We start from the raw sequence: 17686 nt of genomic DNA, 5'->3' as shown, positions 1-17686 counted from the left end.
AAGCTTAGAATCGACACAGGTAGACCTCATAGTGGTCTGATGGAATGTCATAGAAGACAGGTTCATACAGCATTCATAACCCATAAAGACCCCAGGTTGTATTTAGGGAGCAGGCAATGTATTCCTATGGGGAGAGAAGTCAATGCACACTGTTTTTTTGTAAACACCTTCTTTTAACTGTGAAAGGTTAATGCCACACAGTCAAGGTTAGGCTTGCACAGATCGGGAGGACCTTAGGAACAGTCCTGTGTTTGAATTGTCCTTCTAAACCTAACGGTTCCGCCGCTGTCACCCAAAATCAAATGACATTGTGGTGCAGGCTTCATTGTGGGCCTATTTTTCTCATGGTCGCTGCGCTCAGACCGAGTGAGCTACGGTCAAGCGGGGCACCTCGTTGGACTCGGCCCTGCCTTGGGATTATGTTTATGCCATTGCCTGCTCTCTGTGTCTTTAAACACCACGCTTTGTCACTCCATCCTTGCTGTGTGTGTGTGTGTGAGAGCTTTTCTTTGACATCTGTTGGGAAAAATGACTGATTTACAGTTCATGGGGGTTGTCTAATCACACATATGAAGTTTTGGACAGATCTGATTTTTTTAACCCTTCCAAACAGCCCCTGAGACACCAATTATGGCACTTCCGGTTGGCACAGGAAGCTATAAATAAACTCATATCCTCATTGGGGTATGCCTTTACAGAATCCTGAGTTTTAAGTCTTTACGTTAAGAACTGAGTTATTTACGGAGGGTTTAGTGAGTGTGTGTTATTTCAGAAAATCATAGAAAATCACAGAAATGTCGCAGAGCTCCGCAGCACATTTTAAAAATACTCGTATGAACACCCTGCAACTGGATATGTAACCGTTGAAAAAAAAAACACCTATATCTGAACATCACGATCTGGTCAACGTACGATTTCTCGTAAATGACGATAGATAAATGGCCGATTTTTTTTTTTATTGACACCGGAGGCTCCTTGACTTTGACGTGAAGTGAAAAAATCTTTTCTCTATTTTCATTTTGGACCTTTAATCCCAGAAATATGGCCATAACTCAAAAACCGTTGAGGCCTAGACGCCATCTTGTTCGGGGCCATCTTCCCATAATGCCAAACCTACGCCCACCAAGTTTCGGCTTCGAAATATTTTCGGTTTCCGAGATATGGCACGTCGTGATTCGTGATGTTTTGTCCAATAGCAATATGATTGCTTATGCCCTCTTGTGGGATATTTCGGCATTGCGCAAAAATGGGCTAAAATTTGTTTATTTTATTAAACGAAAACCGAATGTCCGACAAAGTTCATTTGATGACTTCCCGGTAGGTCTGGCCCTACCGCTCGGCCCGACGCCGTCCCCGAATTTCTAAAATGTTTTCGGACGTCTAGTAAGGGACCGTACAGTTCCAATAGGAACTTTCTCACTAACTATACGGTGATTGTCGAAATGTTCCCTTAAGGTATGCAATAGACAATACAGAGACTGGCGGATTGATTTTTTCTTCGTCGATTTTGTGATCAGGTTTCCTTGCGATTTTGACCACGAAACACGTTCTGTTATAGTCACAGACATAATTTAACCAGTTTTAGAAACTTCAGAGTGTTTTCTATGCACACGTACTAATCATATGCATATACTATATTCCTGGCATGAGTAGCAGGACGTTGAAATGTTGTGCGATTTTTAACAGAATGTTGAAAAAAGTAGCCCGATCTCTAACAGGATTTATGCAACTGCTGTGTCAGATTTCAAAAAAACTTTACGGAGAAAGCAAACCATGCAATAATCTGAGTACAGCCTTTAGACAACAAAGCAGCAAAAAAGATACCTGACATATTGGGTAGTCAACATTACTCAGAAATAGCATTTTAAATATTCACTTACCTTTGAGGATCTTCATCAGAATGCACTCCCAGGAATCCCAGTTCCACCATAAATGTTTTGATTTGTTCGATAATGTCCATCAGTTATGTCCAAATATCTTCTTTTGTTAGGGCGTTTGGTCAACAAATCCAAAAGCACGTTCAGGTCGCACCGAACGTCTGTCGAAAAGTCCAAAAAGTTCCGTTACAGCCCGCAGAAACATGTCGACCTAAGTATGGAATCAATCTTTAGGATGTTTTTAACATAAAACTTCATTAATGTTCCAACCGGACGATTCCTTTGTCTGTACAAATGAAGTGGAACGTAGCTACCTTTCACGTGAGCGCGCCAGACCAGTCACTCAAAGCGCTCTTTTGAGCCCCTCCTTTGGAGTTGAATCCTCAAAACAGGTTCTAAATACTGTTGACGTCTAGTGGAAGCCTTGGGAAGTGAAACATAACTAGTATCACCTTGTATCTTCAATGGGGGGAGTTGAAAAACTACAAACCTCAGATTTCCCACTTCCTGGTTGGATTTGTCTCAGGTTTTCGCCTGCCATATTAGTTCTGTTATACTCACAGACATCATTCAAACAGTTTTAGAAACTCCACAGAGTGTTTTCTATCTAATACTAATAATATGCATATATTAGCATCTGGGACAGAGTAGGAGGCCTTTCACTCTGGGCACGCTATTCATCCAAAAGTGAAAATGCTGCCCCCTATCTCAAAAAGGTTAAACAGCACTTTAGTGCGTTTTGCCAGCAGCTCTTTGCTGTGCTTCAAGCATTGCGCTGTTTATGACTTCAAGTCCATCAACTCCCAAGATTAGGCTGGTGTAACCAATGTGAAATGGCTAGCTAGTTAGCGGGGTGCGCGCTAATAGCGTTTCAAACGTCACTCGCTCTGAGACTTGGGGTAATTATTCACTTGCTCTGCATGGGTAACGCTGCTTCGAGGGTGGCTGTTGTTGATGAGTTCCTGGTTCGAGCCCAGTTAGGGGCGAGGAGAGGGACGGAAGCTATACTGTTTCACTGGCAATACTATAGTGCCTATAAGAACATCCAATAGTCAAAGGTATATGAAATACAAATGGTATAGAGAGAAATAGTTCTATAATTCCTATAATAACTACAACCTAAAACTTCTTACCTGGGAATACTGAAGACTCATGCTAAAAGGATCCACCAGCTTTCGTATGTTCTCATGTTCTGAGCAAGGAACTAAAAACGTTAGCTTTCTTACATGGCACATATTGCACATTTACTTTCTTTTCCAACACTTTGTTTTTGCATTATTTAAACCAAATTGAACATGTTTTGTTATTTATTTGAGGCTAAATTGATTTCATTGATGTATTATATTAAGTTAAAATAAGTGTTAATTTAATCATATAATCACATAATCATCTGCGCATCTATCACTCCACTATTAATGCTAAATTGTAATTATTTTGTACCTATGGCCTATTTATTGCCTACCTCCCTACTCTTCTACATTTGCACACACTGTACATAGATTTTTCTATTTTTATTTTCTATTGTGTTATTGACTGTACGTTTGTAACTCTGTGTTGTTTTACTTTATCTTGGCCAGGTTGCAGTTGTAAATGAGAACTTGTTCTCAACTGGCCTACCTGGTTAAATAAAGGTGAAATAAAAAAATACTTATGGATATTGGATGGCTAATTGCTGTTCCAATTGTGGAAGCAACATTATAGATCTAAATGATGTTAGTGGAGTTTTAGGTTAAAGCCCACTTATGTAGTTAACTAGTTAGCTTGTTTGACTAACATTAATTTGCCAACGTACCTTTCTTGCAGTTTCTCAGGCAGAAGCGCTCAGGTGATTCATGTGAATTGTGTTATGCTCTGTAGGGCTTCTGTATTGCCTGCTCGTCCCTGGCGTGCCGTTTCTCATGTAGGTGCATTCTGAAGCGATTCAATTGAATTGTGTTTCACGCCGCAGAGCGTCTGTATCGAGCACTGGTCACTGGCACACTGTGTTTCTTGAGTTGCAGGCTGCCTGCCACAGCTCACAGAGCTGTGTTGAACCCAGACAGATTATATATTTACCATTAAAAGCGAATGTGCTCGTTACAGAACTTTATTAAAACTATGTTTTGAAGAAATAGGATGCTTTTTTTTGTGTGGCAGCAATGATTGTCTGCCGTTGCGCATCGCCACACTTAAATGAATGCAGAGGAAACATTGCCTTGACTCATTCCACATTTTGTTGTTACAGCCTGAATTAAACATGTATTAAATATATGTTTTCCTCTCACCCATCTACACACATTACCCCATAATGACAAAGTGAAAACATGTTTTTTTTTCAGGTCTTGCCATAGATTTACATGTAGATTTAAGTCAAAACTGTAACTAGGCCACTCAGGAACGTTAACTGTCTTTTTCGTAAGCAACTCCAGTGTAGATTTGGCCTTTTGTTTTAGGTTATTGTCCTGCTGCAAGGTGAATTAATCTCCCAGTGTCTGGTGGAAAGCAGACTGAACCAGGTTTTGGTCTAGGATTTTGCCTGTGCTTAGCGCCATTGTGTTTCTTTTTTGTCAAGGAAAACTCCTTAACATACCCATAACATGATGCAGCCACCACTATGCTTGAAATTATGGAGCGTGGTACTCAGTAATATGTTGGATTGGATTTGCCCCAAACATAACACTTTGTATTCAGGGGTTAATTGCTTTATCACATTTTTTTGCAGTAGAACTTTAGTGCTTGTTGCAAACAGGATGCATGCTCTGGAATATTTGTATCCTGTACAGTCCTCCTTTTTACTCTGTCAATTAGGCTAGTATTGTGGATTAACTAGAATGTTGTTGATCCATTCTCAGTTTTCTCCTATCACAGCCATTGAACTCTGTTTTAAAGTCACTATTGGCCTCATGGTGAATTCCTTCTTCTCCGGCAACTCCGTTAGGAAGGTCGCCTGTCTCCTTGTGACTGGGTTCATTGATACACCATCCAAATTGTAATTAATAACTTAAGCGTGCTCAAAGGGATATTCAATGTCTTTTTTTTTACCCATCTGCAAATAGGTGCCCTTCTTTGCGAGGCATTGGAAAACCTCCCTGGTTGGTCTTTGTGGTTGAATCTGTGTTTGAAATGTACTCATCGACTCAGGGAACTTACAGCTAATTGTATGTTTGGGGTACAGAGATAAGGTAGTAATTAAAAAATTATGTTAAACCCTATTATTGCACACAGAGGTCATGCAACTTATTATATGACTTGTTAAGCACATTGTTACCCCTGAATTTATTTAGGCTTGCCATAACAAAGGGTGTTGAATACTTATTGACCCAAGACATTTCAACTGTTAATTTTGTATTAATTTGAAAAAAATGTTGAACAACATCATTCCACTTTGACATTAATGGGGTATTGTGTGTAGGCCAGTGACGACAATGTCTAAATGTAATCTATTTCAAATTCAGGCTGTAATGGAACAAAATTTGGAGAAAGTCCAGGGATATGAATACTGTCTGAAGGCACTGTAGGTCCATTATATTTTTTTACCAAATACTTTATATTTGGTTGTAGTCATTTATGTTTAACTGAAAGCATTTTTTCATCCCAATTTTTTTTAAATATTGTTTTTAGTTTGGACTTTGGTGTCCCGAAAAAACGCTTAGGTAGCCCGTCCAATGGTCTCTATGGTAGAAATCACCATGTCAGCCCCCCCAAATGTTAACCTCACTTGTTATTGTAACTTTCTCACTCATCAATATTCAGGATTCATTCAGGATTATCCGTAATCATGGTAGCATCCCCATTAATGTAAAAGTGTTTAGAAACATATTCTATTCATATTTACATTGTATCATTTCATATCCAAAGTGCTGGAGTACAGAGCCAATACATAAAAAAATGGATCACTGTCCCAATACTTTTAAAGCTAACTGTAGTTGTTCAACCGCTTTGGGAGTCTGATTTGAATAATAGCGTGGCTAAATATCATGGTAGCCTATTAAATGCTGCTTTGTTTAGAACGCAGGTGAAATCTTTGAAACCAAATTTTTGGGGAGATGGCTTGTAGATATTTGAAAGCTAATGGGACCCTCGGATAAATGTAATCTTGGTTCTTTTGTAAATCAAATTTGGTTTGGATTTGTTTGGTATTTGCAGTGCTTTGTCTTGGTATTATATAGAACCATAACAGTATCGTTGACAATGATGCCGTCATCACCTGCTAAAGGTATTGAGAGGTTGGGGTTAGTTTGACAACGAGGGGAAAGCAGGGAAAATAAGGGAAAATATATCATTTTTAAATGTAGAGCCTACTTGGCCTTGCGTAAAGCTTTGTGTCACAGCCTTTGAAAGTGGAACAGCCCAGGCTCTAGGCCAGGGTATCTAGGACCCGGTGCAAGGCTTTCGGCCTGCATCTGTTAAACCACCCAAAACATGGTTTCAATCAGTGCAGGACAGGATGAAGAGTAGCCTAGTTTGTATGAAATGCAGGCAAGTTAGCCTTAGGTTACGAGAAGGCAATGTACAGGTAACTACCAAAATAAAGCAAACACTTGAGTAAATGAGGGATACAAAATATATTGAAAGCAGGTGGGGTCCATGGTTTAGGTCCAGTCAACGCCTTAGAGGGCAAGGTAAACACCAATAAATACGCAACCTATGGTGAAGCATTTCTCTCCTGATGGGAGTGGTCTCTTCCAGGATGACAATTCCCTCATCCACAGGGCATGAGTGGTCACTGAATGATTTGATGCGCATGAAAACAATGTAAACCATATGCCATGGCTGTCTGTCACTGGAGCTCAACACAATTGAACACTTACGGAAGATTCAGGAGTGGTGGCTGAGACAGTGTTTTCCATCACTATCAACAAAACACCAAATTATAAAATTGATTGTGAAAGAATGGTGTCGCATCCCTCCAATAGAGTTCCAGACACTTGTTGAATCTAGGACAAGACTCATTAAAGCTGTTATGGTGGCTCGTGGTGGCGCAACGCCCTATTAAGACACTGGTGTTACCTTTTATTTTGGCAGTTACCGATATAAGCCTAATGTAATGTAGTAGTGTCAGTGTCGGGTACTGAAAGGCAAGACAAATAGGATGTTGTATGGTATGTGTTATGTACTTGAGTGAAGACCCAAAAGCGGTTTTAACAGAAAACAGAGTTCTTTTATGAAAAAACAGGAATGGCATAAATCCTCTTCCAACGTAGTCAATGGAACAAAAAGAACGTTAGTATAGTGCAGGATGCTTCAGCCAGGCAGACTCCGACAGGACAGGACAAGGTGGAAGCAAACGAGACGACAGCTTGCTTCTGGCATCAAAAAACACAAACAAGAATCAGACACTGAAAGTAGCAGGAACAGAGAAAGAAATAGAGACCTAATCAGAGGGGGAAGAGAGAACAGGTGTGAAGAGTGAAAGAGCTAGTTAGGGCAGATGTAGAACAGCTGAGGAATGAGAGACAGATAAGGTAACCTAAAAAGACCAGCAGAGAGAGAGAATCAAGAGAAAGGACAGGAACAGACATAACAAGACATGACAGTACCCCCCCCCCACTCACCGAGCGCCTCCTGGCGCACTCGAGGAGGAAACCTGGCGGCAACGGAGGAAATCATCGATCAGCGAACGGTCCAGCACGTCCCGAGAGGGAACCCAACTCCTCTCCTCAGGACCGTACCCCTCCCAATCCACTAGGTACTGATGACCACGGCCCCGAGGGCGCATGTCCAAAATCTTACGAACCCTGTAGATGGGTGCGCCCTCGACAAGGATGGGGGGGGGGGAGGGACGAGCGGGGGCGCGAAGAACAGGCTTAACACAGGAGACATGGAAGACCGGGTGAACGCGACGAAGATAGCGCGGGAGAAGAAGTCGCACTGCGACAGGATTAATGACCTGGGAAATACGGAACGGACCAATGAACCGCGGGGCCAACTTGCGAGAAGCTGTCTTAAGGGGAAGGTTCTGAGTGGAGAGCCATACTCTCTGACCGCAACAATATCTAGGACTCTTGGTCCTACGCTTATTAGCGGCCCTCACAGTCTGCGCCCTATTACGGCAAAGTGCCGACCTGACCCCTTCCAGGTGCGCTCGCAACGCTGGACAAAAGCCTGAGCGGAGGGGACGCAGGACTCGGCGAGCTGAGATGAGAACAGCGGAGGCTGGTACCCGAGGCTACACTGAAAAGGGGATAGACCGGTAGCAGACGAGGGAAGCGAGTTGTGGGCGTACTCTGCCCAGGGGAGCTGTTCTGACCAAGACGCAGGGTTACGAAAAGAAAGACTGCGTAAAATGCGACCAACAGTCTGATTGGCCCGTTCGGCTTGACCGTTAGACTGGGGATGAAAGCCGGACGAGAGACTGACGGAAGCCCCAATCAAACGGCAAAACTCCCTCCAAAATTGAGACGTGAACTGCGGACCTCTGTCGGAAACGACGTCAGACGGAAGGCCATGAATTCGGAAAACATTCTCGATAATGATCTGAGCCGTCTCCTTAGCAGAAGGGAGCTTATCGAGAGGAATGAAATGAGCCGCCTTAGAGAATCTATCGACAACCGTAAGAATAACTGTCTTCCCCGCTGATGAAGGCAGTCCGGTGATAAAATCTAAAGCGATGTGAGACCACGGTCGAGAGGGAATGGGAAGCGGTCTGAGACGGCCGGCAGGAGGAGAGTTCCCAGATTTAGTCTGCGCGCAGACCGAACAAGCGGCGACAAATCGACGCGCGTCACGTTCCCGAGTGGGCCACCAGAAACGCTGGCGAATGGAAGCGAGCGTACCCGAACGCCGGGGTGGCCGGCTAACTTGGCAGAGTGGGCCCACTGAAGAACGGCCGGACGAGTAGGAACGGGAACGAACAGAAGGTTCCTAGGACAAGCTCGCGGCGACGGAGTGTGAGCGAGTGCTTGCTTTACCTGCCTCTCAATTCCCCAGACAGTCAACCCGACAACACGCCCCTCAGGGAGAATCCCATCGGGGTCGGTGGAGACCTCAGAAGAACTGAAGAGACGAGATAAAGCATCAGGTTTGGTGTTTTTTGAGCCCGGACGATAAGAAATAACAAACTCGAAACGAGCGAAAAACAGAGCCCAACGAGCCTGACGCGCATTAAGTCGTTTGGCTGAACGGATGTACTCAAGGTTCCTATGGTCAGTCCAAACGACAAAAGGAACGGTCGCCCCCTCCAACCACTGTCGCCATTCGCCTAGGGCTAAGCGGATGGCGAGCAGTTCGCGATTACCAACATCATAGTTACGTTCTGACGGCGATAAGCGATGAGAGAAAAACGCGCAAGGATGGACCTTGCCGTCAGAGAGAGAGCGCTGAGAAAGAATGGCTCCCACGCCCACCTCTGACGCGTCAACCTCAACAACAAACTGTCTAGAGATGTCAGGTGTAACAAGAATAGGTGCGGATGTAAAACGATTCTTAAGAAGATCAAAAGCTCCCTGGGCGGAAACGGACCACTTAAAGCACGTCTTAACAGAAGTAAGGGCTGTGAGAGGAGCTGCCACCTGACCGAAATTACGGATGAAACGACGGTAGAAATTAGCGAAGCCCAGAAAGCGCTGCAGCTCGACGCGTGACTTAGGAACGGGCCAATCAATGACAGCCTGGACCTTAGCGGGATCCATCTTAATGCCCTCAGCGGAAATAACGGAACCGAGAAAAGGGACAGAGGAGGCATGAAAAGTGCACTTCTCAGCCTTCACATAAAGACAGTTCTCCAAAAGGCGCTGGAGGACGCGTCGCACGTGCTGAACATGAATCGAGAGAGACGGTGAAAAAAATCAGGATATCGTCCATGTAAACGAAAACAAAAATGTTCAGCATGTCTCTCAGGACGTCGTTAACTAGTGCCTGAAAGACAGCTGGAGCGTTAACGAGGCCGAAAGGAAGAACCCGGTATTCAAAGTGCCCTAACGGAGTGTTAAACGCCGTCTTCCACTCGTCCCCCTCCCTGATGCGCACGAGATGGTAGGCGTTACGAAGGTCCAATTTGGTGAAAAACCTGGCTCCCTGCAGGATCTCGAAGGCTGAAGACATAAGAGGAAGCGGATAACGATTCTTAACTGTTATGTCATTCAGCCCTCGATAATCCACGCATGGGCGCAGGGACCCGTCCTTCTTCTGAACAAAAAAAAATCCCGCTCCGGCGGGGGAGGAGGAGGAGACTATGGTACCGGCGTCGAGCGAAACCGACAAATAATCCTCGAGAGCCTTACGTTCGGGAGCCGACAGAGAATATAATCTACCCCGGGGGAGTAGTTCCCGGAAGGAGATCAATACTACAGTCATACGACCGGTGTGGAGGGAGAGAAGTGGCCTTGGAACGACTGAACACCGTGCGCAGATCGTGATACTCCTCCGGCACCCCTGTCAAATCGCCAGGCTCCTCCTGTGAAGAAGAGACAGAGGAAACAGGAGGGATAGCAGACATTAAACAGGTTACATGACAAGAAACATTCCAGGATAGGATAGTATTACTAGACCAATTAATAGAAGGGTTATGGCGCACTAGCCAGGGATGACCCAAAACAACAGGTGTAAAAGGTGAACGAAAAATTAAAAAAGAAATGGTTTCGCTATGATTACCAGAGACAGTGAGGGTTAAAGGCAGCGTCTCACGCTGAATCTTGGGGAGAGAACTACCATCTAAAGCGAACAAGGCCCTGGGCTCCCTAACTGTCTGAGAGGAATATCATGTTCCCGAGCCCAGGTCTCGTCCATAAAACAGCCCTCCGCCCCAGAGTCTATCAAGGCACTGCAGGAAGCAGATGAACCGGGCCAGCGGAGATGGACCGGAAAGGTATTGCGTGATCCAGAAGGAGAGGCCTGAGTAGTTGCGCTCACCAGTAGCCCTCCTCTTACTGATGAGCTCTGGCTTTTACTGGACATGAGGTGACAAAATGACCAGCGGAGCCGCAGTAGAGACAGAGGCGATTGGTGATTCTCCGTTCCCTCTCCTTGGCCGAGATGCGAATACCCCCCCAGCTGCATAGGCTCAGCATCCGAGCCGGCGGAGGAGGGTGGCAGTGAAGCGGCAGGTGGCAGTGATGTGGAGAGGGGAGCAACGGAGAACGTGAGCTCCTTTCCACGAGCTCGGCGACGAAGATCAAACCGTCGCTCTATGCGAATAGCGAGAGCTATTAAGGAGTCCAGACTGGAAGGAACCTCCCGGGAGAGGATCTCATCCTTAACCTCGACGTGGAGACCCTCCAGAAAACGAGCGAGCAAAGCCGGCTCGTTCCAGTCACTAGAGGCAGCGAGAGTGCGAAACACAATAGAATAATCCGTTATGGATCTATTCCCCTGACATAGGGAAGACAGGGCCCTGGAAGCCTCCTCGCCAAAAACAGAACGGTCAAAAACCCGTATCATCTCCTCCTTAAAGTTCTGATACTGGTTAATACACTCAGCCCTCGCCTCCCAGACTGCCGTGCCCCACTCACGCGCCCGTCCGGTAAGGAGAGAAATGACGTAGGCGATGCGGGCTGCGCTCCTGGAGTAGGTGTTGGGCTGGAGAGAGAACACCACATCACACTGAGTGAGGAATGAGCGGCACTCAGTGGGCTCCCCAGAGTAACACGGCGGGTTGTTGATCCTGGGCTCCGGAGACTCGGAAACCCTGGAAGTGGGCGGTGGATCGAGGTGGAGTTGGTGAACCTGTCTTGTGAGGTCGGAGACTTGGACGGCCAGGGTCTCAACGGCATGTTGAGCAGCAGACAATTCCTCCTCATGTCTGCCTAGCATCGCTCCCTGGATCTCGACGGCGGAGTGAAAAGGGTCCGGAGCCGCTGGGTCCATTCTTGGTCTGATTCTTCTGTTATGAACTTGAGTGAAGACCCAAAAGCGGTTTTAACAGAAAACAGAGTTCTTTAATGAAAATACAGGAATGGCATAAATCCTCTTCCAACGTTGTCAGGGGAACAAAAAGAACGTTAGTATAGTGCAGGATGCTTCAGCCAGGCAGACTCCGACAGGACAGGACAAGGTGGAAGCAAACGAGACGACAGCTTGCTTCTGGCATCAAAAAACACAAACAAGAATCAGACACTGAAAGTAGCAGGAACAGAGAAAGAAATAGAGACCTAATCAGAGGGGGAAGAGAGAACAGGTGTGAAGAGTGAAAGAGCTAGTTAGGGCAGATGTAGAACAGCTGAGGAATGAGAGACAGAGAAGGTAACCTAAAAAGACCAGCAGAGAGAGAGAATCAAGAGAAAGGACAGGAACAGACATAACAAGACATGACAGTATGTGTGTGTGTAACACTTGGCATGGTAAATTTTTGTACAGTTCCACCACTTAAGATTTCAATTCAACTATTCTCTCTCTCCCTCCTTTTTCCTGCTCCTTTCTCCTGGCAGCTGAGGCTTCTCACCGTCTCAATTTGTTCTACCTCGCCAACGATGTCATTCAGAACTGTAAGAGGAAAAATGCCATTGTCTACCGTACTGCCTTCGCCGACGTGCTCCCTGAGGCCTTCCAGCTGGTCAAGTGAGTAAATCACACACTGTTTGTGGCCTCTAGATGCTGATCATGGGTCGGTTTAGCATTTCCCCCCACTAATGGTTACGTTTAGGATTGGTGGAGGGTGAGCAGATCATAGATGGGGAATGTATGGGGAAACTTCACCCTGGAGTAAACCACACGGTCAGGGTCAGAGCTAACGTCTACAATACTTTTGTTTATTCACCATACGAGTCAATGACTGTCCCAAATGGCATCCTATTCCTGCTATAATTAGCCGATGCCAATGAGATACATGGACACAGGGTCTCCCGGGTGGTGCAGTGGTCTAAGGCAGTGCTAGCTGTACCATGACAGATTCTGGGTTCAAGCCCAGCCGCGACTTGGCAGCCAACCGCGACCTGGGAGGTCCATGGGGTGACGCACAATTGGCCCAGCTTCGTCCGGGTTTGGCCGGCAGGGATATCCTTGTCTCATCGCGCACTAGCGACGCCTGTGGCGGGATGGGCGCAGTGCACGCTGACCAGGTCGCCAGGTGTACGGTGTTTCCTCCGACATATTGGTGCAGCTGGCTTCCGGGTTGAATGTGCACTAGTGACTCCTGTGGCGGGATGGGCGCAGTGCACGCTGACCAGGTCGCCAGGTGTACAGTGTTTCCTCCGACACATTGGTGCGGCTGGCTTCCGGATTGAATGTGTCAAGAAGCAGTGCGGCTAGGTTGGGTTGGGTTGTGTTTCGGAGGACGCATGGCTCTCGACCTTCGCCTCTGCCGAGTCTGTACGGGAGTTAGTCTTGTCTCATCGCTGCAACTACTACCAATTGGGGAGAAAATAGGGGTAAAAAAAAGAGATACATGGACACTGAAAATGCAACATAAAAGAGGAATGTTTGTCAATAATTATTCTATGGATGTGTTTGTGTGTGTGGGTGCATGTGTCTGTGCATATGAATGTCTGTGCATATGAATGGGTGTGCGGAGGCATAAGGTGTGTGTGAATGAAGAAAAATGGATGAGTAAGTAAAGTGGTGTAAATTAAATTGTACATTGTTACATGGTGGAAAATTGACAATGATTTCATTGTGTATCCCATCAGGGGGCAAATATGGTGTTTTTAGATAGAGTTCAAACTATATTGGATCAAATCCAGACAGGAACTATTATTTTAGCAGATCTCAATCATACATTTGATAAAATTGATAGACAATGAAATAGTAATAGCAATAAAAAAGACAAATTTAGGGAGCCTTCAAGAGGATGAAAAATGTAATCTCAGCAAATAATTTACAGGACACCTGGAGATTACTATTCACAACTGCAAAAGACAATTCATTTTTTTCTCAAAGTAAGAAAATCTATTCAAGAATTGACTACATTTTAATAACAATTTACTGAATTATAAAAATGTATGATATAGTATAATTCTCCGGTATCGTGCTTAATTATATAGAAATACACTTACCGCCAGAATTTGGAGAATGAACTTCTGGACCCAAGATGTATTAAATATTTAAACGAAAAAGAACCTTTAACATTACAAATGTGGACATAAAAGAAGAAAATACAATTTCTGAATTTAAGCAAGTATGAGATCTTTTACTTTTGAAGAGAGCCAACAACTACAGGTTAAACTCAGATAAAGCATACTACTTAATGGCAAATAAAACTGGTAAATATCTTACAGCTGTCACAAAATGAATACATGCTAAACCAGTTATAAGAAACAGATACAAATGCAGTAATTAGAAACAACAATGCTAATAAAGACTATTTTAAAAGCTTCTATGAAGATGTATATAAATCAGAATTAAACAACAGTTGGATGGATCCTATAGCAATTATCAGCAGACAAAAAAAAAAATCACTAAAAACAGAGATCACCCAAAAATAAATATTAAATAGTGTTAAAGTATTCACATGGAGAAAAGCACCAGGAACGAATGGCATTCCCATAGAATTCTATTCAACATTTTGGGACAAAGTAGCGCCCCTATTTACACATGGCAAAACACGTCACTCAATTCAGTACTTCCTAGTTACATGTATCAAACAGTTATTTCAATTATATTAAAACAAGGAAAATCTGGAGTCCCCTGCTTATTATAGACTTCATAAGCTTATAAGCAATAGAATGGAAAAAGACTCACCAAACTTGATACATGTCAGTCAAACAGGGTTTATTAAAAATACACTTACAAAAGAAATGCAAGAATATGTTTCAGTTTAATACAAAACTAGATTTATCAATAATGAATGTTGTCAAAGGTTTTTGGCCGTCTTGAGTGGCCTTTTCTATTAAAAACTTTGTAAGCTTTCAACTTTCCGGCTGAAAAAAATAAATGTAATTAAGATAATTATATAAATGTCCTAAAACAAAAATATACACAAATGATACATTATCTGATATAATCTCTTTAGAAATGGGCACAAGACAGGGATGTCCCATCTCCCTCTCCTGTTTGTACTGGTAATTGAACCGATAGCAGAAAGAATTAGACAGGACCCAAAGGTAACAGGTATCAGTATTGGTAAACATGAATATAAACTAAACTCATTTGCAGATGATCTCCTGATATACCTCACCAATATTGAAAACTCAATACCCCTTTGCTAAACATATTTTCAGAATACACAAAAATCTCAGGATTTAAAATTAATGTGGTCTAATTATATGGAACAATCTTTCCATAAATCTTACAAGTAGAATAAACATTTTCAGAATGGCATGGCTCCCAACGTTTTATGGGCAACTAAAATTCATAGAATAAAAAGGTTTTACATTTTACTAAGTCTGAGGGTGGTTTTAACCTTCCAGACTTGGAATTCTAAGGCTTTTACTTGCAACCCAAGGCTTTTACTTGGAACGAATAGTTAAATGCACTAAAGAGGAACAATGGGTACATATTGAAGATGTGCATGCTCATCCCCAGAATTTTTTCATGTGTCTATTTCCAAAGGATAAAGCTAAGAACATTAACAACTTCATAGTTAAGAACACCATAACAATATGTAAGAAAATAAAACGTATTCTACAAGAACCAATATCACAAGAACACGACCCTACGGAACAATCCTTGGATAGCTTTTTAAAATACACCTAGAAATTTAGCCACATGGAAGACTGAGTCTGTAAATTAACTGTAAATGACTTGGTAACAGGAAATACATTTCCATGTGACATAATTAAAAAGCAATTTTGAACAATGTTGAGGAAGTCTTATCTGAGTCAGAAAAGGATGTTCATATGATAGATAAGATATGCAAAACCTTGCAGAGAGAATATCCTACTGACAATCTCTTAGATTATATATTTTTCTATTGGAACCAAGACTTAAAAAATAACTGATGTTGTCACAAGGTTGATGGGATGTTGGAGCATAACTAATGCAATTACAGTTGTACTCTTCTTCCAGTATAAACTAATGTATAGAATTCACTGTATTATACAAGAGACAACATTCACAAATTTTACAGCACCACGGAAGAGTCATGTGTACAAAATATGATTTTCCCTCTTGTTGCACATGTGACATACTGGTAGAAATGAGGTAAAATGGTTGTAAGTTTTCCTGCATTAAAGGCCCCGGCCACGAGGAGAGACGCTTCTGGGTGTACGTTCTCTTGTTTGCTTAGGACCGTAAAACTTTAGGCTCCGATTCATTAAAGAAAAAATCTTCGTCCAATTCGAGTTCAGTAATCGCTGTTCTGATGTCCAGAAGCTCTTTTCGGTCATAATGTTTTTGCCACCGTATGTTAATGTAAAACAAAAGGTGCAAAAAACCGCACATGAATTATAAACAAATACCACAATTGGTTAGGAGCCTGTAAAACGGCATCAATCGCCATTCTCTCAATCTGCAGCAACTGCGTGATGTCATCATGTCAGCATGGACCAACATCCCTGTGGAATGTTTCTGACACTTTGTATAATCCACACCCGAAGAAATCGGGGTGTTCTGGAGGCAAAGGGCGTTCCGACCCGGTACCTCATTGTGGTTGAAATAAGGAGAGTTTGATCTTCTCATCAGGGCTACTCTATCACTTTACACATCATTGCCATGTCAGTGATGAACTTTTCTGTCTCCTGTCCTGCAGTAATGTGGGAGACTCTAAGGTGATGAAGTCAGTGGACAGGATATTATCCATCTGGGAGGAGAGGAGTGTGTACAAAGAGGAGCTCATAGCTGAGCTGAGGGCCAGTCTGGTCAAAGAGGAGTCACCTGCTGCTTTAGAAACACCTAAAGGTGAGTGAATCAGTTCTAACCATGTACCACCAGCAGAGTGTCTTTCGAAATTGTACAAATGTCATGATAATGAGGCATCATGTTTATTGTTTACTTCACTTTTAATTGTGTGGCATTTTAGCTGTTCTGTTCAATGCTTGTGTGTTATGTTAAGAACTGTCCATGACAAAGTTATGTAATTTCAGCTCCAGTCAACCCTAAAGCTGCTCTTCAATCTAAGATTGTAGCTGAATTTGTTGTAAGTGTCCACTACCCACTATAGGATATATTCTATGTTCTGCTCTGTTTGGCTTCTTTTTTAAAAATCTCAATTGTATATTCAGAATTTTTACTGCATATCCTCTCGAGAAATACCAAATCATACCAAATGAACTGTAACTACTGTACTATGAGAACTATGAGAATACTTCAAGTAAATACTTGTACTACAAAGTTAGTATGTTGAGTTGAACTTGACCTTAACTATTGCCATGTCCTGTGGTTTGGCTCTCTGACGGTGTCCTGTCATGCAGCCCCAGGCATTCATCGATCATATCTCTAAGTACCACAGCTCTGTGGAGGAAGTGGCGCTAAAGGAGAAACAGCTGGCAGCCATGAGGGTGGACGTCTGCAGCACCAAGGACCTCAAGAGACTGAAAGGTAACAAGGTTCAGGCTGACACAGAACCTCCTGCAAAGTCGTCCATGAGCATTGGCCCTGTCTGTGTCCCAAATTGCACCTTATTCCCTAAACAGTGCAACTTTTGACCAGGGCCCACGTCCTCCTGTAATATTGTCAATGAGCATTGGCACAGGAACTGGAAAAGACACGAGGCCGTCTCTTACTACTCAGAAAGAAAAGGCCTTGACCCCTGTCTGGCCCCTCTGACCTAGGAGGAGATGAGGCTTGTTTTTAGCCTGACCAAGTCTTTATTATTTCTCTCTCCAAATCAACCACCCCTTCAGATAAGGCAGGGGGAAAGAGGCACTCCAAGGACTTTGAGGATGGCAGTGCGAAGCTAAAGGAGTTTGTGGCCTTCCTTGACCGGCAGATCAAAGGAGGGTCCCCTCTGTTGAATGCTCTTGGCAACGCAGACATTTTCTACGAGATGCAGTATAAGGAGGTCAAGATAGTCGCCAATG

The 17686-nt window shown here is 43.6% G+C and overlaps 1 protein-coding gene across 2 annotated transcripts in view; it reads left to right on the top strand.

The window, feature by feature from the left end:
* Nucleotides 1–17686, top strand: part of LOC135552415 (regulation of nuclear pre-mRNA domain-containing protein 2-like) — a 98436-nt gene that overhangs the window by 43849 nt on the left and 36901 nt on the right. For both annotated transcript variants that reach the window (XR_010457430.1, XM_064984012.1), the window contains exons 2-6: nt 12221–12350; nt 16417–16565; nt 16751–16803; nt 17078–17204; nt 17510–17685. Coding sequence is in view for 1 of the 2 variants with exons in the window: in XM_064984012.1 (XP_064840084.1) it covers nt 12221–12350; nt 16417–16565; nt 16751–16803; nt 17078–17204; nt 17510–17685 (635 nt within the window). In the remaining variant the exon portion in view is untranslated. The remainder of the gene's footprint in view (nt 1–12220; nt 12351–16416; nt 16566–16750; nt 16804–17077; nt 17205–17509; nt 17686) is intronic.

Source organism: Oncorhynchus masou, chromosome 13 (assembly GCF_036934945.1).
Source record: "Oncorhynchus masou masou isolate Uvic2021 chromosome 13, UVic_Omas_1.1, whole genome shotgun sequence".
NCBI classification, from domain to species: Eukaryota; Metazoa; Chordata; class Actinopteri; order Salmoniformes; family Salmonidae; genus Oncorhynchus; species Oncorhynchus masou.
Note: the sequence above shows the minus strand (reverse complement) of the source record. Positions and strands in the feature narration are given on the sequence as shown.